Source organism: Pseudophryne corroboree, chromosome 5 (assembly GCF_028390025.1).
Source record: "Pseudophryne corroboree isolate aPseCor3 chromosome 5, aPseCor3.hap2, whole genome shotgun sequence".
In the NCBI taxonomy this organism is placed as follows: domain Eukaryota; kingdom Metazoa; phylum Chordata; class Amphibia; order Anura; family Myobatrachidae; genus Pseudophryne; species Pseudophryne corroboree.
Genome location: NC_086448.1, coordinates 668,649,980 through 668,675,645, shown reverse-complemented (window position 1 = coordinate 668,675,645; position 25,666 = coordinate 668,649,980). Strand labels below are relative to the sequence as shown.

At 43.3% G+C, this 25,666-nt stretch overlaps 1 protein-coding gene and 1 pseudogene across 2 annotated transcripts in view; both read left to right on the top strand.

The window, feature by feature from the left end:
• The window catches only part of ATP6V1H (ATPase H+ transporting V1 subunit H), a 254,213-nt gene that overhangs the window by 139,281 nt on the left and 89,266 nt on the right, over positions 1 to 25,666 (top strand). For both annotated transcript variants that reach the window (XM_063923720.1, XM_063923721.1), the window contains exon 11: positions 7,636 to 7,814. In XM_063923720.1, the coding sequence (XP_063779790.1) occupies positions 7,636 to 7,814 (179 nt within the window). The remainder of the gene's footprint in view (positions 1 to 7,635; positions 7,815 to 25,666) is intronic.
• Positions 10,873 to 10,990, top strand: LOC134931540 (5S ribosomal RNA; annotated as a pseudogene).

Here is a 25,666-nt window from a genome sequence, read left to right as displayed (position 1 = left end):
CCTGTTTTCTTATTTCTACGGCACAGTTGACGGTCCTACTCTCATCTTTCCTCCGCTCTTGGATGAGGTCGGACAGCAGATGGGATTATTTGACTAGAGTGTCTATCCTTTTGTCTCTCTCTCTCCCCCCTCCCCTCCACATTTGGTACACAACACATCTACTGTTTATGTAGCAATGTACTTCCAGATCTTGGATTAATTTTTGAACAAATTACAGGATTTGCAATGCATACTCTGTCGATTTTGAATGTTACTGTATGTCTATTGACTCATATGATTGTGTGACTTAGTGATTGGAAGTTAGCCCCAATACAAGGTGGCTATTTATGCATTTATATCTGCTCCATACAATTGTGATACAACATATGTTAAAACACTAGATATGGATAATATATTTTTTTGCTACATGATAAAGGATCAGTCCTTGTGTACAATTTTGATTGAGGTCGGGGGATTAGCTGATCTAATGAATTCATATAGAAATAGTTACACCGCTTGATGAAACTCAGACGCACATTATTAGTCTGAACTTATTGGTGATATCTCAATGGTCATGAATCCTCTGACTTTACAAGAGTATACAAATATCACCACTGCTGTCTGTCTGAATGGTCGGATAGATTACTATCACTGTTATTTTACTATTTGAGCAATCACATCAATATATATTCTACCATTGTTTTTGCTCCTATTTTATATTCTACCACTGTTTATATAGGGATACAATAATTTGAGATACATATACCAATCCCTCTTAAATTTTAGTTAAGTAAGGAATAATAAAAGTTAAGTATTAATTTATTCAATTTCTCATTTCAATTCACATTGAATGTTTAAAAGAGTGCTCCAAACAAAGGAATTTCTTTTCTTTTGGTGAGATGTGGGTTCTTCCACTCCCACTGAATTAACATGTATCTGGTACATATTCCTAGGAGCACCTCCAACGTTAAAATAGCCGCTGATGCGGGTTTAATGGTTTTTTTTGTTTAGTTGGTTTCTGTTATTGAATTAATTAATTATATTTAGTCTGGTGCAGGATAAATTTTGTTTTGTCGTGTTTCAAGACTTACCGCGGTTACGTTTGACGGCATGGCGGTTGAACACCGAATCCTAGCTGGAAAAGGTATTCCGGAGGAAGTCATCCCTACTCTGATAAGGGCTAGGAAGGAGGTGACGGCGAAGCATTATCACCGTATCTGGAGGAAGTAAGTTTCTTGGTGTGAAGCCAAGAATGCTCCTACGGAAGATTTCCACCTGGGCCGTTTTCTCCACTTTTTACAGACAGGAGTGGATATGGGCCTGAAGTTAGGCTCCATTAAGGTACAGATTTCGGCCCTATCTATATTCTCTCAGAAGGAATTGGCTTCTCTCCCAGAAGTCCAGACTTTTGTAAAGGGAGTGCTGCACATCAAGCCTCCTTTTGTGCCCCCAGTGGCACCATGGGACCTTAACGTGGTGTTACAGTTCCTTAAGTCACATTGGTTTGAACCTCTTCAAACAGTTGAGTTGAAATTTCTCACTTGGAATGTCGTCATGTTGTTGGCCTTGGCATCTGCGAGGCAGGTGTCCGAATTGTCTCACAAAAGCCCCTATCTGATTTTCCATATGGATAGAGCAGAGTTGAGGACTCGTCCTCAATTTTTGCCTAAGGTGGTTTCATTGTTTCATATGAACCAACCTATTGTGGTACCTGTGCCTACGGGTGACTTGGAGGATTCCAAGTCCCTTTATGTAGTCAGGGCCTTAAAAATGTATGTAGTCAGGACGGCTCGGGTTAGGAAAACAGAGGCTCTGTTTGTCCTGTATGCAGCCAACAAGGTTGGCGCTCCTGCTTCTAAGCAGACTATTACTCGCTGGATCTGTAACACGATTCAGCAGGCTCATTCTACGGCTGGATTGCCGTTCCCAAATTCGGTGAAGGCCCATTCCACTAGGAAGGGGGGCTCTTCTTGGGCGGCTGCCCGAGGCGTCTCGGCATTACAGCTTTGCTGAGCGGCGACTTGGTCGGGTTCAAACACTTTTGCATAATTCTACAAGTTTGATACCCTGGCTGATGAGGACCTCATGTTTGCTCAATCGGTGCTGCAGAGTCATCCGCACTCTCCCGCTCGGTCTGGAGCTTTGGTATAATCCCCATGGTTCTTACGGAGTCCCCAGCATCCTCTAGGACGTAAGAGAAAATAAAATTTGAAACCTACCGGTAAATCTTTTTCTCCTAGTCCGTAGAGGATGCTGGGCGCCCGTCCCAGTGCGGACATATTTCTGCAAGGCTTGTATATAGTTATTGCTTACATAAGGGTTATGTTACAGTTAAGATCAGTCTTTGGCTGATGCTGTTTTGTTCATATTGTTAACTGGTTGCGTATATTCCATGTTATACGGTGTGGATGGTGTGGGCTGGTATGAATCTTGCCCTTAGATTAACAAAAATCCTTTCCTCGTACTGTCCGTCTCCTCTGGGCACAGTTTCTCTAACTGAGGTCTGGAGGAGGGGCATAGAGGGAGGAGCCAGTGCACACCCATTCTAAAGTCTTTAGAGTGCCCATGTCTCCTGCGGAGCCCGTCTATACACCATGGTCCTTACGGAGTCCCCAGCATCCTCTCCGGACTAGGAGAAAAAGATTTATCGGTAGGTTTAAAATCTTATTTTTTATTTGAACTAATTATTTGAAATTGTTGTTTACATTTTCAGACCTGCTTAGAATAGTGATCTCTCTAAAAGGTGAATTCAAAAAGAATTCTTGCCAGTGAAACCTTATTTGTTTTAAAAAGTGACATTTATGCTGCTTTCACATCGCAAACCCTGCTTTTAAAACGTTTCTTAAAACGGGTCTTAAAATGGGTCTGAGCAGTTAAACCCCCTTCACATCGCATGTTGTAACCAGTATATTACCATTTCATTACCGTTTTGGTACCTTTCACACTGAACCCGTTTCACCCATAGAAAACAGTGGTTGTCATTGTAAATGGGCTTTTATGGCCCACACATAATTAATTATTAATAATTTGGCTAGTCGTACGATGGAACCCAGCAGCTTCAAGCATCTTTACCATGTTTTTGTAGATTACTGCATCCTTCACTGTCCCAGTGATTTATCTACATATTTCTTCATCCCCTCTGATCCTAAGCAGCTCCCTATCCTCCTCATCACTCCAATTTGCCATTTTAAACTTTATTCTGTATAATAAAACGCTCCCTTCACTCTCATGTGTTTCCTCCAGTTTATTTCCTGCTTCTGGCTGGTGACATCATGCATGGAGACAGCCTATCACCTTCTGTGGCTTGGAAATACCGTTTCTGAGCCTTTCACACTGCACAATGAAACGGGTCTGAACCGTGTAGGACCCTGCTTTTTAACTGTTTCAAAATACCGGTGTTTTGAAAACGGTAAATTCAAGGTGGCCCTTTCACACCGCAGCTAGAACCGTTTTGGAAGGCTTAAAAATCGGCAATTTACCGGGTTAAAGCTGCGGTGTGAAAGGGGTATTAGAGGCTTGCCTTTCTCTTTGTCTGTGCCCAGGTGTAGAAAACCTTAGGCTTGCATTCTGTACACCAGAGGCAAAGAGCGGGAAAAGATCCGTAGTAAAGGTCAAGAGCCACTATCATGCGCGCGCCTTAGGCGCGTGTCCAAGAATGGGGCCGTGGCCTAGTTTTCACAAAGCCACACCCCATTTTTGTGCGCGCAACTTTCGGTATGACATTTGTAGGAGTATGACCTTGTGTCATAACCCCGTTTTTAGTCATGTTGTACTGTGCCACATACATATAATGCCCCAGTACAGTGCCACATACATATAAAAATGCCAATAAATAGGTGCCTCCACAGTGCCAGATACATATACTCCCCTCCACAGTGACAGATACACATATGTCCAACCAGTGCCAGATAAATATATGCCCCCAGTGCCAGATACACATGCCCACACAGAACCACATACACATGCCCCCACAGTGCCAGCTATGCCCCCAGTGCCAGATACACATGTCCCCACAGTGCCAGCTATGCCCCCAGTGCCAGATACACATGTCCCCACAGTGCCAGATATGCTCCCAGTGCCAGATATGCCCCCAGTGCCAGATACACATGTCCCCACAGTGCCAGCTATGCCCCCAGTGCCAAATACACATGCCCCCACAGTGCCAGATATGCCTCCAGTGCAGATACACATTTCCTAACAGTACCAGATATACCCCCGTGCAGATACACATGTCCCCACAGTGCCATCTAAGCCCCCCAGTGCAGATACACATGCCCCCACAGTGCCAGCTATGCCGCCAGCGCAGACACACATGCCCCCACAGTGCCAGCTATGCCCCCAGCGCAGACACACATGCCCCCACAGTGCCAGCTATGCCCCCAGCGCAGACACACATGCCCCCACAGTGCCAGCTATGCCCCCACCACAGACACACATGCCCCCACAGTGCCAGCTATGCCCCCAGCGCAGATACACTTGCCCCCACAGTGCCAGCTATGGCCACAGTGCAGATACACGTCCCCACAGTGACCCCCCCCCCCCTCCCCCCAAGTGCTGCACACCGTGCTGCTGCTGCTGTGACGGGAGGCGAGGAGAAAGCGTGCCTCTCCTGTTCCTCTGACTCCGGTGGCAGTGTATATCATCAATTCAACGCCGGCCCGTGAGTCAATCAGAGCTCGCGATCCAGCAGTCAATCAGGAGCCTTAGCTGCCGGTCCGCAAGCTCTGATTGGCTCATGGTCCAGCACCGAATTGAAACTAGACATCGCTGCAGGAGAGGCGCGTGCTGCGCTCTCCTCTCCTCCCCTCTCCTCACACGCCGCTGAGAGTCCTTTGAAGTAGCGCAGGGGGGGCCGGGAGCGGATCGAGCCGCATGCGGACGATGAAAGAGCCGCATGCGGCTCGAGAGCCGCGGGTTGGCCACCCCTGCTGTACACTATGACAATCTACAGTTACTTGTCTGTTCATATGACTGTGATAAGAGTTTATTTTTGGCACCACCCCACATCCATCTGACCCACTAAGATGTTTTGAATTTTGTTTGGTGTAGCAAAAATAATCATGTTATTTGGTCTGCCGTTTTTTTTTTCCTTGTGTGCCCACTTTGTGGGTAATGACTCGTTGCAGTGTAGCGCAGATGATATTTTATCTTGCCTTCATTTAGTTCCAGATGTTGGACCGTACAAAGGGCCTAATTCAGACTTGTAGCAGCAAATTTGTTAGCAGTTGGGCAAAACCATGTGCATTGCAGGTGGGGCAGATATAGCATGTGCAGAGAGAGTTAGATTTGGTGGGTTATTTTGTCCCTGTGCAGGATAAATACTGTCTGCTTTATTTTTACACTGCAATTTAGATTTCAGTTTGAACACACCCCACCCAAATCTAACTCTCTCTGCACGTTACATCTGCCCCCCCCCCCCCCCCCGCCCCCCGCAGTGCTCATGGTTTTGCCCAACTGCTAACAAATTTGCTGCTACGATCAGGTCTGAATTACCCCCAAAGAGAGCGTTTTTCTCTCCCCTTCCAAATAGTCCGTACCGTTTAGATCTGCTTTCATAGGGGAAAGCATTACTGTTCATTTAGAAACTTGTTTGTAAGATTAAAGTATACCTAAATATTGTGCATTCAGTGTGAAGAAAGTCCCCAGACAATAAATGCTCTTCAGTAATAACACCAAGTGGGACTGTACACATCTAACACCCCAGCATATTTATTTTCGTTCGTAATCAGTAGGTCTGGTTTACAGATTCTTGAGAAACCCTACAAATGGGGCTTTTGTGGTAAGTGCTGCCAGTATTGGATGATTCAATGTATTTCTTGTTATCATGGCAACAGGAACACTGGGAAAAAAACTTTTCAAATTCTAAAGATTTAAAGCACAATGGCATCTGTGATGTGTATCATCTCTTTCCATCTTGCAATGCAGCCATTAGGGACAGGTACTGGGCTATGGGAGCTGCTGATATCATTTATGTGTGCATGGACAGTGTTGCTGTAAACACTACTGGAAGGCAATAGCACTAAAATCAGGTTCTAAATGTACTTCTGTGTCTGAACCTTTTCCATTACTGTAAAATTGTTGTCTCTGAATATTTAAAAGATAGGTACATAATGCATAAAAAATGTGTATGTGCGTGTAGTAGACCATAATAATCTCACAATGAAGAAAAGGAGAAGTAAAAGCATTCATATTTTGAAGCTCTAAAGTGTGAAATAAACAATGACAGAGGGGTATATAGTGGAATATATAACACCGGGGGATCTAGGCTGTTGGGAAGCCGGTTTTGGTATTCTAACAAGTGTCAGGATTCTAGCGTTGGCATCCTCACTGATGGGATCCTGAATGCCGGGTTCCCAACTACATCTCGATCACAAATGTCCAGGAACATCTCATTGCAGGAAATCACAGAAACGCGGTTTCAGCAACATGTCTCAAGAAACTTTCATTTTGTTGTTCATGTTCTAAGCTTCTGTTAGATAAATATATCTCATAGTATTGAGCTGAATAGTTAAGAGTAAACTTTGTGCATCGATAAGATCTATGGATACAACTTTCTGTATCGCATGAGCTCATGGTATCGTTTTACTTATGTCTGCAAGTTTGTTAGAACAAATGTACTTTGAACAGGACTTACATGGCGGTTATACAGGGGTCAGATGTATTGCAAATAATGGATGTAGTCTCTACTTGACAAGTGACCCATACTCTACTTCCATTTGGTCCTTCATGCATATAATTCTAAATAGTGCTGTTCTAGATATTAGCAATACGTCTATTTAAGGTATACTGTGTGATTCGTTCTGGTTTCAGCTGTGACACTGTGGGTTGGACAATGTCTATTTAAACCTTGAATATGTGTATCCAAGTTGTCTCTCAGTTCTTGTACTGAGGCACCCAAATGTATGCATATGAATAAACCAACTATGCTGTTTCATCTGTTCCTGACTTATCCTCTGATTGTTTTCACTATCATTTCTTTGGATTGATCTTCGTACCTTCATTCAATACATATATAATACAATATGTATAAATTTACTCGGATATATGTCCTATCTTGATAAGCAGACCTGATGGAAAAAAACTAATGTCATTTTCAGAATCTACGCCCCAAAATACCCCAAAAAGCATCTGTCACCAAAAGTTGTGTTAGGAAACAAAGCAGTATTCACCACTGAAATGATTCTCACAACCCTCATTTTTTAATTCTGTACACACTGTTCCCATGGCTTTCACTGATTCAGATTTGAAATGATGAACAAAATATAATCCGGATTAACTGCTTGCTCACTGCTCCCATTGGTACTCTGCCATGTTTTTAGTTAATGGGGTAAAGAGGGACGTTTCTATAGAGATGTTTTTCATAAGTTACTTCCAATATATAAAGTAGTAATTCTTTTAAAGCCAGAATGAGTTACCTCTAGATTATTATTTTATGTTTTATTTATAAAGAAACATTTTGAGGGGCAGTACATTGAGGGGGTCATGATACAAAAAAATTACATTAAATGACTTGAAAGGGAAGCCCTGTCCTAGGATGCAGAGAACCACATTGTAGGGGTGTCCCTGAATTTATGTGAAAGTATATTTTAACTAATCGCTATGTACTATTTCTGCTGAAAGTCTGGCTGACAGTAAATGTATGACTGTTGATTGTAGAATCTACTGGAAAAATCAACTGAGAGAGAAACCAGACAGGAGTATGCCCTGGCCATGATCCAATGCAAAGTCCTTAAACAGCTGGAAAACCTGGAGCAGCAGAAATATGATGATGAGGATATAGTTGACGATATCAAATTCCTATTAGAAAAACTAGGAGAAAGTGTACAAGATTTGAGGTTGGTATAAAAATCTGTTCACAAATCAATGTAAAATGTGTCCATAATAGATAACTGTGGGGGGAACATTTAAAGGGGTGGGTACGGGATGCTGGTGCTTGGGATTCCAGTGGTTAGAAGACCAATAGCGACATTCCAACGCGCAGAATCCCAACACCTGCTAGGTAAGTATTCTAACCCTCTTCCCCTACCCACCTAACCCTCTGTACCTGCAGCGAAAATCTTCCCCCTACGCCCCCGCAGCCTAACCCTAACCTCCCTATAGTGCCTACACCTAACCCCCTCCTGCGGCCTAATCCTTGCCATCCCCGGAATACTTACGTTCTGGATGCCGACAGTCGGGATTCAGGCATCAGCACTGTGAGTGGTGTCGGAGTTCCATCAATCAGTCTTCTGAACAGTGTCTGGATTCCAGCGTCGGTATTCCGACTGCCCGCATCCCTAATGCTGGTATGCTGAACGCTTCCCATTCAAACATACTGACGTGCTGGGGCCTCCACAATAAAACATTTCATCTAGAGTAACTGTGTGTATGTCGGCTATTATTGTTAATCTGTTACTGCTAGTGTTTGTGACCTTGGATTCTGTAGTTTTTATGCTTTGTATTCAATTGAATACAATCTTTCCACCCACAGTCTCAGCAAAATGTGGAATTTTATTCTCAAAAAGAAACATTGCATGAGTCTTTCAACACTGATCGTTACAAGTGGATGTATGTCCTTTCCTATACTTAATTTGGATTTCTTTAATAAAATAAGCATGACCATAAATTTGTCAGTATTGCTCGTATTGACTTTCCACACAACTGGTCATCTCAATATATAAAGCTGCAGCACTATTTAATTGGCAGCCATTTATATATGGATAGATATGATAGGTGATAGCAGCAATTTATCAGAGGGTTCATCATACTGGCAAAGGCTGACTTTCTCCGGCAGGGTCCACAGGTTATCCACAGGATAACAATGGGATATGATGGAGCGACAGCGGATTGGCACCAAATAATTACAAGCTTTAAGGCCTCCCAGGATGCAACGGGCCCATCCATATATCCCCGCCCACTGTTTCAGGCAAATCAGTTTTTTGTTTGGTGCGGCAGGTGCCAGACCCTCGTCAGAGGGCTGCTGTTCTAGGGCAGCCCTAAGCTTTCTTTTTTTATTTTTATAGTCTTAAAATATTTTTGAACGATCTTTCTTAACAGCGTCTTATATGCATGTTGGAAAGAGGCACTCCAACAACTCTCCGCCAGTTCGCAACATCGCTGACCCATGTGTACAGTGCTGTCTCGGCGGGCGTCTGTGTCGGATATACTAGCAGGTCCAGCAGACGTGACCAGGCTGTGGCCGGAGCACGGGGAGAAGGTAAGGCATTGGTACCCCGTAGTCGGGGAATACGGACACAGCCGCACTGTATTGGAAGGAGACAACCAAACAGTAGCTGACTCGCCGCCACCACGGGTGCTGCAGCGCTAGGCCTTAGGGATCATAGGCTCCAGGAATAGTATGAGGCCGCGATCCCCAGGGTTGATGTTAGCGGTGGGGAGTTAGATGCTCTCCTGGTCGCCCCTCCCCCCAGTTCATGACCAGTTTCCGTGAGTCTCCCGCCATGAACTGTTGCCTCACTTCCGTCTCAGACGCTACCACGGGGGGGGTCTCGGTCGTAGCATATACCTGCTGCGTCTGTGTTCACTAAGCGCTACCGCGAGGAGACCTGGACGCAATACAGGCGTCTGTATGGCCGGTGCGTCTGTATGCACAGTGCGTCTGTGTTCACTTAAAGTTCCCGGAGCGGCGGTGTACACTAGTAGCGTCTGGATCCACTCAACGTATTGATCAATCTTTGAAGTGAGGTGACTCTCCCTGTATCCTACTCTACCGAGTACGGGTTATACGGCACTAAATTTCAATCTACTTTTGTTACTTAAGTTTAGGTGCCTATTGCATATGAGTCTGTGCACATTACTGTGGTTTTCTTCGCAATGCATCTGAATACATTAAGATCTGTATAAAACAGAATTCAGTAATATGTACTCCTACATACTTTAAAATGTGTTTGTAGTTGATTATGTGCTCATATGACTAATATATAACATATGACTGACTGCTATTGTGATTGCTGACTTTAATATATGGTTGTCAGTTGGTCTTCTGATCCTCAACGCTGGTGTATGGGTAGGGGTCAGATTGATATCACTTTAGAACAATAAAGTGGTTACAGTGACAAATTGTGTAGGACACTGTGAAAGTGCTGATTATTTATCATGTCTAAGAGCGGCACAGGTGACGAGAGTACACTTAAAGTAACACCAACACTCATATCATGTTGTCTTGCAATAACTGTATTATCCTCTCTGATCTGGTACAGGATGGTTTATGTGTAAAATGGTTTGCTTGTCAGCATAATAGATAAATCCCCTTTAGGCGATGTTTGCACAGACCTTGTCCAGTATAGCTGAAAGGTTAATTCTTACAGCTTCGATACAAGGAATAGGGTTAATTATTAACCCATACAGGCAGCTCTCTACCTACGGTATCCCCAACCGCTTCTCTAATAAAACAAGCTGAGAAACAGAGTGTAAATAAATCATCAACTGCACAGGCTACACAGGATGATTCATCAGACGATGAAACCTCTATATACTCTTCTTCGGCATACAAAGAACAGGTAAATATAGCTGAGTTAATGAGAGCAGTAAAGGCTTTTCTGTCCTTAGAGGATTCAGCAGAGCCTGTGTTAAATATAAGGTACCTATTTTTAAATGTCCCAAAAAAATAGGGCCTCCTCATGGGGGACTCCAGCAGCTGATGAAAATCAGGGAAAAGGTTTGGGCTATACCCAATAAAGAATATAGGTTGCCAGTAAATGGGATTCCAAATATCCTTTTCCAGCTGAGGACTGTTTAAAAATGGGAAATGCCTCCTATAGAGATACGCATATCATTTCATAGTGCGAAAATGTATATGGCCTTTGCGTCAACGTCAAAAGAGGGATGGTTTTCTGAAAACCGTATTGTCTCTGTCTGGGGCAGTCATAAGGCCAGCCATGACTTCACCTTGCAATCTACAGCACACCACACTGGATGGGCCCAATCTCACTAGATCTTGGAAGCTAAGCAGTGTTGGGCCTGGTTAGTTCTGGGATGGGAGACCACCTTGGAATACCAGGTGCTGTAGGTACACTGGGCTGAGGTACTGGAAGACAGGTTTTTCAGCGCCTGCAAGGGAGCAAGAATCCTGTATAGCTCATATGGACACTAATGTTCTAGGGCATCAGCATTAACAATAGTTGCTCGCAGAGCAGTGTTGCTTACATACATGAAAAGCTGATTCAGAATCAAAGAAGGTTCTGGAAAATTTGCCTTTGGCTGGAAGTTTGTTTGGTAAGGAGTTAACAGATATTCTGGAGTCAAAATCAGATTCCAAGAAGGTCATGTTTCCTTCCACATATAACCCCAAACATAGGGGTCCGGTTTTCGGCCTTGTCGGTCATAAAGGAACATAACAGCCCCAATACAATAAGTTTGGTAAGGCAAAGAAGCAAAGGCAACCAGAGGGCCAGCTTCCAAACCAGAGGATAAGCCATCAGCATGATGATGCGGGCCTCCTTCTGGGGGACCCCAGGATAGGGGGCCAACTTCTTCAGTTTGCACAGATCTGGTAACCGTTTACAAACAGATGCCTGGGTGCAAGAAGCTGTATCTCTAGGTTATGTTTCTCTTCAAGAAGCATCCTCCTCGAAGGTTTCTGTTCCAGTCCGTCTCGGGTAGAGGTGAAGGACAGGGGTTTGCAAGAAGCAGTTCAGAAATTGCTTTGGTCAGGAATAGGCATTCCAGTAACCCCTGCACAATAGGGACAGGGGGTTTTACTCCAACCGGGTTTGGGTTCAGAAGGATCTTTTCCCCCAATCTCAAAATCCTAAACAAATAAGTTTGGGTACCACGGTTCACAGGTAGACGTTGTGCTCCATAGTTCTGGCATGAAGCCAGGGAATTACAGGGTATCCCTGGATAGTCAGGATGTTTACCTACAGGTTCCTATAGCACTGTTCCATCAGTGTTATCTCAAGGTTCACCATCCTCCAGCAACATTTTTAGTTCCAGACCTTACCCTTGGGGTTAGCCACAGCCTCCAGAGTATTTACCAAAAATATGATGATTATGGCAGCTTATCTCCGCAAGAAGGGGATAAGAAAATTGCAATACTGTTACCATTTTTTTTTAAATCCTGGCACAGGAAAGGCTTCTGTGCCATCTCCAACAGACAATGACTTGTCAGCAGAGGCACAGGTGGTTCATAAATTGGGCAAAGTCATCTCGGGTTCCGCCACAACGGATGACTCACTGTGGGGCTGTACTGAATTCCAGACTGCAGAAAATGGATTACCTCTGAACAAGATATCCAAGGTACAGAAAGTACTCGGGAGTTGTTACACAGTCAAACGATATCAATCCACGCAGCTATGCGACTGATGGGTTTGATGGTGTCAACATTCGACATGGTGGAGTATGCACAATTCCACTCAAGACCTCGGCAGCTTTTGAGTCTAGCCAGATGGAATGGAATACATCAGACAATAAAGAAACAGACTATGGTACTTTCACACAAGGTAAGAAAGTCATCAGCCTGGTGGCTATAGACATCCCATCTAGACAAAGAGAGAATCTTTTGGATATCAGATGGGAGATCCTGACAACAGATGCTGGGAAAAAGTGTCCGGAAGATTATGGTTCCAGGGACAATGGACCATAGAAGAAAGTTGCCTGCCAATAAATCTGTTAGAACTTAGGGCCATATACATGGCCCTGATTCAGGCAAAAGACATTCTTCAAGGAAGACCAGTCCAGATCCGCAATTTAACGGCGGGGGCGTACCTCAACCATCAGGGAGGAACTTGCAGCCAAACCGCAGTGAAGGAGGTAAGTCACATACTAAAGTGGGCAGAACTCCATCTTCCAACATTGTCTGCAGTATTCATTCCTGGAGTCCTAAACTGGGAAGTGGATTTTCTCAGTCGACACGCCATTCAAGCAAGCGAATGGGCTCTACAACCAGAAGTCTTTCAGACTCTGGTAGACAAGTGGGGTTTGCCAAAGAGAGATCTCATGGTGTCCCGTCTGAACAACTAAGTGCCCACATACAGGGCAAGAACAAAGGATCCCGGAACGATCTTTGTGGATGCCTTGTCAGTGAAATGGGAGTTTGATCTGGCGTATCCATTTCCTCCGATCATCCTGCTACCAGGGTGGTGAGGAAGATAAAAGAAGCAAAGGGTGCTGTGATTCTAAAAGCTCCGGCTTGGCCCAGAAGGCAATGGTACATAGATCTACAGAGAATGCTGATGCATGCTTCACGTCTGCTCCCTCAACGTCCAGATCTACTAATGCAGGGTCCTTGTTATCACAGGCATCTGGTTCGACTATCATTGACAGCGTGGCTCTTGAAACCTCTATCGTGAAGTCAAGAGGATTCTCGCTACAGGTAAATTCAAACATTGCACAGAGCAAGGAAACCCTCCTCAGCTCGCATTTATCACCAAATATGGCTGGCCTATATTCATGGTGCAGTGAAAGAAATATGGACCCAAAATCTTTCCAAGTTTCCTGGGTCTTAGATTTCCTTCAGGCAGGAATAGATAAGGGTTTGAAGGTGGCTTCCTTGAGAGTACAAGTATCAGCATTGACTGTAGGGTTCCAAATGAAAAATTGCCAATTTCAGGATGTGCGTACTTTTTCCAGGGAATGCTGCGCTAAAGTTCTCCTTCTACTGGCTATGGCGTCAGCTAGAAGAGTATCAGATTTAGGAGCGCTGTAATATTCTCTTTTTCTGTGTTTTTTTTTTTTTTTTTATCCAGATAAAGCAGTTCTCAGAACTAGGTATGAGTATCTTCCTAAGGTGGTGTCTAAATTCCACCTTAATGAAGAAAATGTAGTCCCAGTTTTTCAGGTATTGGGATTTTCTGCGGGAGATGCATCGCGGGGCGTAGTCTGAGCATTAAGGATCTACGCGGATCGCACAAGTGCCATCAGAAAGACGGATTCTTTCTTCATTTTCTACGGAATTCACAGGAGAGGATGGCCTGCTACTAAATAGACGCTGGCTAGAGGGCTTCGAATGACCATTTCGGAAGCATACTCTCAAGCTGATATCCCTGTTCCGGCTAATGTCTCTGTTCACTCTACTTGTAAGGTACGTCCTTCATAGGCAGCACAACATGGTGCTTCAGCAGAACAGATATGTAAGGCAGCCATGTAGTCTTCCATTAACACATTCATTAAACATTATTCTTGGATACTTTTGGCTCTCATGACGCTGAATTCGGGCGAAAGGTTCTCCTGTCCAATCAGGAGCGTCCCCACCACTAAAATTGCTTTGGGAAATCCCTTTGTTATCCTGTGGATAACCTGTGGACCCTACCGGAGAAATATACGTTATGGTAAGAACTTACCGTTGATAACGGTATTTCTCCTAAGTCCACAGGTTCCACAGGGATCCCACCCTGACGCACCTGATTTGAGGATCTAGCTACTCACTAACCTGTTCCTTCTTGTACGGAAGGGTGTGCATGTGTGTTCTTCTTGCCTGATTAGGGCTCTACATGATGCTCCTGTCTAGATGCTGTGGAATCCAACTGATTTGCCTGGGCAGGGCTATATGTACGGGCCCGTTGCATCCTGGGAGGCCTCAAAGCTTGTGATCGTTTGGTGCCAATCTGCTGTCGCTCCATCATATCCCATTGTTGTCCTGTGGAACCTGTGGACTTAGGAGAAATACCGTTATCAATGGTAAGTTCTTACCATAACGTATATTTTACACTAAAATGTTGATGCTCATCGTGCCGTGAATGAACTTGTCCTTAATACAAGCATCACCTACTTGGGATCCCATGATGAGAGATGCCGGTGCCCGCTCCCCCCCTCCCCACCATTACAGCACTTGATTCCTCTTCCAAATCTTGGGAGAGTGTCCTGATGAGACCTGACACAGGTTAGTTACATGAGGCTGACATGACGGTCTATCAAGTGATGACTTTACTTGCTACTTATTAGATCAGTTGATAGAAAAATCAGGAGTTAGTATGTAATCTGTGAAATGCAATATGTTTGACGTTAACAAGATAGCTTAGATACAGTAAGTAAGTTTGGGTAAGTGAGCTTTGTCTCTATTAAATTAAAAGATTATGCAGTTTTTTTTATACGTATATTTAAACAGAATTAATATAATCAAATGCTGATGATTTGTAATTGTAGATAATTATCAGTGTCAATAGGATAACAGTTTAAATTGTAGCATTTTCTAAAAGTACCAGTTTATAGCAAGGTTCCTTATTTATTAATCCTATAAATTATTTACATAATTGTTTATATTGGTAACACAAGGGTATTGTATTTTATAGGTTGCTACAATGTACTGTCATTTGCTTGAAGAATACATTTTGACAGATGAAACATGTTGCCTGTAACATTAACAAAAAATATGCTTTAGTAATAACATGGGACATGCTAAAACTAAAAATCGACAACCATTAAATTACAATGTCAACATCTCTAAATCACCTGTCCACAAGCAGATTTTTATGTGCAGGAAGTCCCAGCAGCAGCAGTTTAAAAAAAAAAAAAAAAAAAATTCTATGCAGAGTGAAAATGATACTTACAATTTGTACTTTATTTTATGCAGTTGTTTTTATGTAAGGCACATTGGGATTTCCTTTTTTTTTTTTTTTTTTTTTTAGACCTGTTGATTAACTGTGATACCAGTAAAACTAAATAAGAAATTGATCCATTTTCTTTAGTCACTTCCTAAGGGCCAACAACTGAGAGCCTGGATTCATTTACCCACTGTAGATTACCACAGGCAATTGATCCCCCAGGGTTATCCAATTCTCTCTGAAGCCAGGAGTTATCAAGGATTTTTTTTAACCTGCCCAGCAGGTAAAAAAATAAAATAAATCCCAGATAGCTAGCAGGTTAACAGTTTCCGCAACCCTGTTAATGCACAAATCCGTGAAGTTATCACTGATTCTGTGTGTTAACACCTGTTAACTTGTGTTTAACATGTTAAGTTAATGGGCGTTTAGGTGAACGGTAGAAAAAGGGAGCGCAGTTGGATATCCACGGTTGTCCCGAGTCTACCTCCCTTATTCACTTGCTGTAATTTACTGCGGGCAATTGAATCCCAGCCGTGTGTACTGCTATTGCCTGCCAAGTCAGACAACACAAGGGGATATTCAGTTGTCTCTGCTAAAATTTAGTACAAAAATCTGGTATGTATTTAGTACAAAAATGGGGTATTATAGCAATTTTTGCCTGGTGTTTTGCATTGGGCTATTCAGTTTATACCCCGTTTTTATTTGAGGAAAAATTTAGTGTCTTGGAAAAGTTCCCAGACCTATGTATTTTTGCTAAGAAATTGGGCTGATAGGGCTGGTTATCGGGGATTTTTTTTTTTGTCTGCCTCAGGACAATCGAATATCCCCATATGTCAGACAAAACACTTTCTAGAGAACCAGACATGAGTTTAACGCTTTCATGACCAGAGGCAGTATTTACCATAAGGACTAGAACAGTCTCTAAGTTTTTTATTTTTTTTATTCTTCTTAATTTTATTTATTGATTGTATTTACTTATTACCTTAGATAATACTCCTCAACACAAAAAAAGTACTTCTGATATTATTCCATAGTTTTTTTTTTTTTAATTAACACAATTAGCATCCAGAAAATTATTTAAATATCTTCGCATCTTATTGCCTCAATTGTGGGGTTTCCATTTTGTTTAGCTATGCTTTTTATTTTCTACTTTACCTAACCTAATTCCTAAATACTAATGGTGAGAGAGTTAAGGTGAGATAAATACTAATGGTGAGAGAGCCCTGTCTTTATGGAAAAACGGACCATAAAACAAACGTAATATGAGTTTCGATCAAAGTTATCCAGTCATTTTTTATTTGTAAACAGTGAGAGTATATATAGTTCAGACTAATGCAATTGGTACTCTGCTTTGGGTACTGATTCAGGATGGAGCAATCATTGTGGTGTATATGAACTTATTATGGTCCATAGAGGGCCCTATGGCAGTATAGTTGCTATCAAGCACTAATGGGCAGATCACTAAATAAATAGATACTTGCAAAAGATAAACACAAGTTATGCTCATAATTCACTTACGGCAGGGATGGGGAACCTTCGGTCCTCCAGCTGTTGTTGAACTACACATCCCAGCATGCCCTGCAACAGTTTTAGCATGGCCAAATAGCAAAACTGTAGCAAGGCATCCTGGTATGTGTAGTTCAACAACAGCTGGAGGGACGAAGGTTCCCCATCCCTGACTTACGGCAATAATCAAGGCCTGGCCAACCTGTGTCTCTCCAGATGTTTTGAAACTACATATCCCAGCATGCCCTGCCACCGTTTTAGCATTCCTTAAAAGCAAAATTGCGGCCGTTTAGGCTGGGACTTCACAACAGTTGGAGAACCACAGGTTAGCCAGGACTGCAAAATGAGATTTCTATATAGTTACTCAGGACCTTATTATGTAATTGCCAAACAGTATATATTATTTCTCACCAACCTTTGATTGTTTGACCTTTTTCCTGCTTTTTAGAACCAGCACAAGAACAAGAGATTTTATTGTTCCTTTAATAACAGTATTTTAAGAGGCTTTTTTTGGCAAATTGCAGTTTGTATGACATTTACATTTGACCCAGGCTGAATTTCTAAAGGCCATACCTGGGGGTTTATTTACACAACTCGGTGCTTCTGATCATGTTACAAACAGAATTGATTTATCTGTCTCTAGTAGCAGAAGGCAGCTTTATAAAAGTTGGAGATCTCATTAATATTCCTTGCACATCCAGACTTTTACTGGCCTCAGTAGTTAGCAAAAGATTTACAGATAATTGGTCACTCCACTATAGTCTCTGTTAAAAAGTTATAAATACGGATGGGTCTCTGGCAATTGTCCTTAAGCAGAGACACACTAATCTTACAAATTGACATGTTTACTGGACCATTTTATGGAGCAAGATTTTTCTTTGTTAGTGTTGTGCCATCTCTGTAAATATCACAATTTGTCTACTTGTTCTTACAGCGCTGATGCTGGTTGTGCTATAAGCATGTGACTAGGTGACTGCAGCCTGAAGTAGTGCATTTTTCTTGTTTCCCTTGGTCTTTATTGACCTGAAGTAGCGTTGTATCAAGTGTTAGTCATTTTCTTTAAAATGCAAACTATTATAAAATCACTATTTGTGTTAATATAAGCTAAAGACTTTGAATGTTTGAGCTGAATAATATATACAGGTTGAGTATCCCTTATCCAAAATGCTTGGGACCAGAAGTATTTTGGATATCGGATTTTTCCGTATTTTGGATTAATTGCATACCATAATGAGATAACATGGTGATAGGACCCAAATCTAAGCACAGAATGCATTTATGTTTCATATACACCTTATAGACACAGCCTGTAGGTCATTTTAGCCAATATTTTTAATAATTTTGTGCATTAAACAAAGTGTGTGTACATTCATACAATTCATTTATGCTTCATATACACCTTATACACAGCCTGAAGGTCATTTAATACAATATTTTTAATAACTTTGTGTATTAAACAAAGTTTGCATACATTGAGCCATCAGAAAACAAAGGTTTCACTATCTCACTCTCACTCAAAAAAGTCCGTATTTCGGAATATTCCGTATTTCGGAATATTTGGATATGGGATACTCAACCTGTATATGAAATACGAATGTTTCCTTTTCTAACTCATGGCAGATGAGTACAGGGAAAATCACCCCTGGAAGGTATATAGTGGGGATCCTTTCTTTCTGTGATTTCTTTTGTTTGTTTCATTCTCCTCCCAGCTGAGTGAGGCAGTTGTAAGTGAGTGTAGTTTTTGGTGATTATCTATGTTTCAGCAACTCTGGATGGTCCTTGTGATGCACCTCTGGAATTATAAGCAGGGCTCTGGGCTGGCTCTAGGAGAGACTATTTTGTAGTTCTAAGTAGAAGAAGCAGGGACAGAGAATTATGTTATGGTCTGAGCGAAGTAGACTGTCACTGATGCCTTTATGGATTCTCATCCTATTGTTCTGGCTGCTGGAAGTTGTGAGACTTTGCCGTGCAGAATAGTACAGCACAAGTAGGATTTATGAAGCAGAGTCCACTCCCAAGTGATCCAAAACAGCACCTAGATTCCTAGATAAGACCTTCTTAAGGCTGCTTCATTAGAAAAGTGTGTTGGCTTAAGTAGGCGGGTTTGTGTGTTGGCTGTCAGTAGAGCCTGCTGGAAGGAAGAAAATTTGTGGCACAAACCTTTATCTAATGATTATGTTGGGCTTTTGTGTGTACTGTATTCCTATGACTACTGAATCAATAAAATAATATTCTTTACAAGATAAATTTATCATGATAGAGTGCTAAGAGGGGAATTCAATTAGCCGCAGTAATTTACAGCAGGCTATTGATCTTCCGGGGCTATTCAGTTAGCCCCGAAGTTAGCACACAGCACTGTACTTATCAGGGATTTTTTTGTGTGTCTGAACAGACACAAAAAGAAATCCCTGACAACTAGCGTGTCAACAGGTGCCGTGACCGTCAGCGCATGAATCTGTGAATTTCTCATGGAGCGTTAAAAAGGGGTTCAGGTGAAAAAAGGGCTGCAATTGAATAGCCTCAGGCAATAATGCCCGAGGCTACTATTCTTTTTCACCCTGTCAACTAATTGCATTAGTCCCTTGATCTAAATTGCAAAAGAAAGCAAACTCTATCTATCTGTCCTATCTGTCTGTCTGTCTCTGTCTGTCTGTCTATATGTGTGTGTATATATGTATGTATATATATATGTATGTATGTATATATGTACATACATACATACACACGCACACACACACACACACACACACACACACACACACATACATACGCACACACACTCCTGGACTGATGAAAATCACGTCTCAAGCAGGCTTACTTTGTAACGTTTCAGTGCCACTTTTATTAACTCGTCATTTTCATCAGACAATAGTACATACAAAAGTGTCTTACCTAACTAAGTGTATCCTCCACATGGACGCCAGTAGCCGGAAGCCGGGGGCCGGGACCTCCCTTCCGTCCGGCCACTCGTCATCAATGACATTTTTCCAACACACGCCTCACCTAGGCGGGCTGGACTATTACTGAGACACCCACATAACATCCTACAAACAATACAGATATACAAGTGCATAGTAAGAAAATATTTAAAAATACAGATAAAACACATCCCAAGCAATGGTAATCAGAGCTAATATTTAACATTGCAATGATTGGCTTTCTAATATGTGCCAATAATATAATGTACATACATATGATCCTCAATTGTCTATGACAAAAAAGATCATACATATTAGTAGATCCACAATCTATAGAGGTGTGATATGTAAAGCTGTCAATATAGCAGTCAGGACAGAGACTGAATACAATGTTACTACAAAAATAATTAGAGTTATTATTAGAGAAACCAATTCAGGCCCAGATGTTCATTGAGCCCTTTGGGCTAAGTGTATCGAGTCTGAAAATCCATTCAGACTCGCGCTGGAGCAGTTTCAATGATCTATTGCCACCCCTTGCTAACGGCGGTATATGATCAATCCTCCTATAACGCAAAGTAGTCAACGGATGACTAGCCTTACTGAAATGCCGGGCTACCGGTTGCTCGCTGTCCCCTTTAAGGATAGCTGCTTTTATCGCACTTCGGTGAGCCGCCATACGCTCTTTAAAAGCCTTTTCTGTCTTACCTATATGCGACTTACCGCAAGGACAAATAATTTTGTATTACATGTTAACATATACCTGATTTTATATTTATGACCTGATCCTGAATGATAGAATGTATCCCCTGGGATGAGGAACTGACATGTAGTACATGCACATCTTACACATCCCATCCTTTAACTAAGAAAAGTACCTCTATCGCTTGATGAGTTAGATCTAACATCTGTTTTTACCAGAATGCCTCGAAAATTACGGCTTCTGGTATAACAGCTCATAAGTTTGGTATTATTTAATTTAAGTTCCTCATCTGTTTGGACCATAGGTCGCCATTTTTTTGAAATCTTATATTATTACTACCGTATATACTTGAGTATAAGTTGTCCCGAATATAAGCCGAGGCACCTAATTTTACCACAAAAACCTGGGAAAACTTATTGACTCGAGTATAAGCCTAGGGTGGGAAATGCAGCTCTAGCCGTACACAGCCCTCACACTGCCAGATATGCCCCCTCATAGTGCCAGATATGCCCCCTCATAGTGCCAGATATGCCCCCTCATAGTGCCAGATATGCGCCCCCCAAGTGCCAAATATGCTCCCCCAGTGCCAGTTACTTACCTTCCGCCGCTCCCGCGTTGTCTTGTGAAGGAGGGACACGGAGGGCACAGCGCGCGCCTCTCCTGTGTCCCTCCGGCGGCCGCGGCGGGTCTGTTAAATGAAGTGCCGGTTCGTGAGCCAATCAGAGCTCACGAACGGGTACTTAATTTAAAAGACCCACCGGAGAGGCGCGGGCTGTGCCCTCCGTGTCCCTCCTTCACACTGCACTGCACTGCCATCCGTGTCCCCACTCCTTCCCTGCACTGACTCGAGTATAAGCCGAGGGGGCTTTTTCAGCACAAAAAAAGTGCTGAAAAAGTCTGCTTATACTCGAGTATATACGGTATGTTGGTTGCACTCTTGTACCCAGGGGATCATAGTTGTACTAGTACTCTGGTTTTTTTTTTTTTTTTTTGTGTGCTAATCAGCGTATCCCTGTCAAATTTGAGTACTTTCTCATTAGCTTGTAATAAATCACTGAGACGATACCCTCTTACTCGAAAATGTATTGATCATAATATTCATCTGTTCATCCGCAAGCTGCGGGTCAGAAGTGATTCTTTTGACACGGAGTAACTGGGAAAATGGGAGGCCTTGTTTAAGGGGTTTAGGATGGAAACGGTTACAGTGCAAGAGGTTGTTTCTATCTGTCAGTTTAGTGTAAAGAGATGTTGTAATTTTATATATATATATATATATATATATATATATATATATATATATATGTGTATATAGGTATATATAGATATATAAACAAACGTTCAGCAACAATGGTACAGTTGCGCTGGTATGAATTAGATATCCAGTCCACAGGTACAAAACTCCTGGCTGTAGTACAGATACTAGTAGATACCGCAGCCAAACTCCAAAACAACTCCGAACTCCTGGAGACAATGAATTTCTAAAAACGGCAAGAGAAGAATGCGCTCATAGTGTCTCTGGGCGGAGGGATGCAGGTTTTGCCTTGGTGTTTGATTTTATCATGTGGTAATCAGGGTACGAGTCTCTACTACTTTGTAACGACTTGCTTCTACTTACCTTTTTAAAAATAAAAACTTATCTGCACTATGAGCGCATTCTCCTCTTGCTGTTTTTAGATATAAACAAACGTGCAAGTATTCCGTCCTTCTCCTAATAGGCACACCGGGTATCTCCTCCATTCCTGCCCCACATACAACCATCGCATAGGTTACCTTTTCGGCATGCTAGAACCTCTCCAACAATAGCTTCTGAACTTTGTTTATGACTAATAACACCCCAGATTTAAATACCCTGAATGTACAACCTAATTGTAAAATGCAATTTGTGCTGAACTTTGTGTGAAAATTGAGCTTCATTTACAAAATAACAGGTTTTTGCAGCGTATATTCAAACAAGTACTCAAGAGCCTTTCAGAAGTTTTAATTTTCTATTACGTCCTAGAGGATGCTGGGGTCTAATTTAGTACCATGGGGTATAGACGTGTCCTTTGGGAGCCACTGGCACTTTAAGAGTTTTTCTCTAACGTCCTAGTGGATGCTGGGAACTCCGTAAGGACCATGGGGAATAGCGGGCTCCGAAGGAGGCTGGGCACTCTAGAAAGATTTATGACTACCTGGTGTGCACTGGCTCCTCCCACTATGACCCTCCTCCAAGCCTCAGTTAGATTTCGTGCCCGGCCGAAGTTGGATGCACACTAGGGGCTCTCCTGAGCCCTTAGAAAGAAAGTATAGATTTAGGCTTTTTATTTTCAGTGAGACCTGCTGGCAACAGGCTCACTGCAGCGAGGGACTAAGGGGAGAAGAAGCGAACTCGCCTGCTTGCAGCCGGATTGGGCTTCTTAGGCTACTGGACACCATTAGCTCCAGAGGGATCGACCGCAGGCCCAGTCCTTGGTGTTCGGTCCCGGAGCTGCGCCGCCGTCCCCCTTACAGAGCCAGAAGCAAGAAGAGGTCCGGAAAAACGGCAGCAGAAGACATCAGTCTTCACCAAGGTAGCGCACAGCACTGCAGCTGTGCGCCATTGCTCCTCATACACACTTCATACTCCGGTCACTGAGGGTGCAGGGCGCTGGGGGGGGGCGCCCTGAGAAGCAATAATAACACCTTGGCTGGCAAAAACTCCACAATATATAGTCCCAGAGGCTATATATGTGGAAAATACCCCTGCCAGAATATGGAAAAAAGCGGGAGAATAGGCCGCGGAAAAGGGGCGGAGCTATCTCATGCAGCACACTGGCGCCATTTCTCCTTCACAGATCCGCTGGAAGGAAGCTCCCTGGCTCTCCCCTGCAGTCTACACTACAGAACAGGGTAAAAACAGAGAGGGGGGGCACTAAATTTAGGCGCAATATATATATATTATATAAAAAAGCAGCTATAGGGGACATAACTCAGTTAGTCCCTGCATTATATAGCGCTCTGGTGTGTGCTGGCATACTCTCACTCTGTCCCCCCAAAGGGCTTTTGTGGGTCCTGTCCTCATTCGGAGCATTCCTTGTGTGTGTGCGCGGTGTGTCGGTACGGCTGTGTCGACATGTTTGATGAGGATAATGATGTGGAGGCGGAGCAGATGCCTTTAGAAGGGATGTCACCCCCTGCGGGGCAGACACCTGAGTGGATGGGCTTATGGAAAGTAATGAGTGCACGTATAGACTCCCTATATAAGAAAATCGACGACATGCCAAATGTGGGACAGCCGACTTCTCAGCTCGTGCCTGCCCAGGCGTCGCATGGGTCATCAGGGGCTCTAAAACGCCCGCTACCTCAAGCAGACCCAGATGTCGACACTGATACTGACACCAGTGTCGACGACGATGAGTCTAACCTGATGCCCACTAAGGCCATTCACTGCATGATTGAGGCAATGAAAGAGGTGTTACACATTTCTGATATAACTACAGGTACCATTAAAAAGGGTATTATGTTTGGAGAGAAAAAACTACCCGTAGTTTTTCCCCCATCAGATGAATTAAATGAAGTGTGTGAAGAAGCGTGGGCTTTCCCTGATAAAAAATTGGTAATTCCTAAGAAGGTACTAATGGCGTTCCCTTTCCCGCCAGAGGATAGGTCACGTTGGGAAACACCCCCTAGAGTGGATAAAGCGCTCACACGTTTGTCTAAAAAGGTGGCACTACCGTCTCCGGATACGGCCGCCCTCAAGGAACCTGCTGATAGAAAGCAGGAGGCGATCCTGAAGTCTGTATATACACACACAGGCATTATACTTAGGCCAGCTATTGCGTCAGCTTGGATGTGCAGTGCTGCCGCTGCGTGGTCAGATAAACTGTCAGAAAATATTGACACATTAGACAGAGACACGATCCTGTTAACCATAGACCATATAAAAGACTCAGTCTTATATATGAGAGATGCACAGAGGGAAAGTGCATTGTACATTTCTGCTAGGAGAGGCTTATGGACTCGCCAGTGGACAGGAGATGCAGATTCCAAAAAGCACATGGAAGTGTTACCATATAAGGGTGAGGAATTATTTGGGGATGGTCTCTCGGACCTAGTTTCCACAGCAACGTCTGGGAAGTCAGCATTTTTACCCCATGTCCCCTCACAGCCTAAGAAGGCGCCGTTTTATCAGGTTCAGTCCTTTCGGACCCAGAAAAACAGGCGTGGAAAAGGCGGGTCCTTTCTGTCCAGAGGCAGAGGTAGGGGAAAAAGGCTGCAACAAACAGCAGGTTCCCAGGAGCAAAAGTCCTCCCCCGCTTCTTCTTCCAAGTCCGCCGCATGACGGTGGGGCTCCACAGGCGGAGCCAGGTACGGTGGGGGGTCGCCTCAAAAATTTCAGCGATCAGTGGGTTCGCTCACAGGTGGATCCCTGGATCCTGCAAATAGTATCTCAGGGGTACAAGCTGGAATTCGAGGCGTCCCCACCCCACCGGTTCCTAAAATCTGCCTTGCCGATTGCTCCCTCAGACAGGGAGGCGGTGCTAGCGGCAATTCACAAGCTGTATTCCCAGCAGGTGATAATCAAGGTACCCCTACTTCAACAAGGCCGGGGTTATTATTCCACACTATTTGTGGTACCGAAACCGGACGGTTCGGTGAGACCCATTCTAAATTTGAAATCCTTGAACACGTACATAAAGAAATTCAAGTTCAAGATGGAATCGCTCAGGGCGGTTACTGCAAGCCTGGACGAGGGGGATTACATGGTATCCCTGGACATCAAGGATGCTTACCTACATGTCCCCATTTACCATCCTCACCAGGAGTACCTCAGATTTGTGGTACAGGATTGCCATTACCAATTCCAGACGCTGCCGTTTGGACTGTCCACGGCACCGAGGGTATTTACCAAGGTTATGGCGGAAATGATGATACTCCTTCGAAGAAAGGGAGTTTTAATTATCCCGTACTTGGACGATCTCCTAATAAAAGCGAGGTCCAAGGAACAGTTGTTGGTGGGAGTAGCACTATCTCAGGAGGTGCTGCACCAGCACGGCTGGATTCTGAATATCCCAAAGTCACAGCTGGTTCCGACGACACGGCTACTGTTCCTGGGTATGATTCTG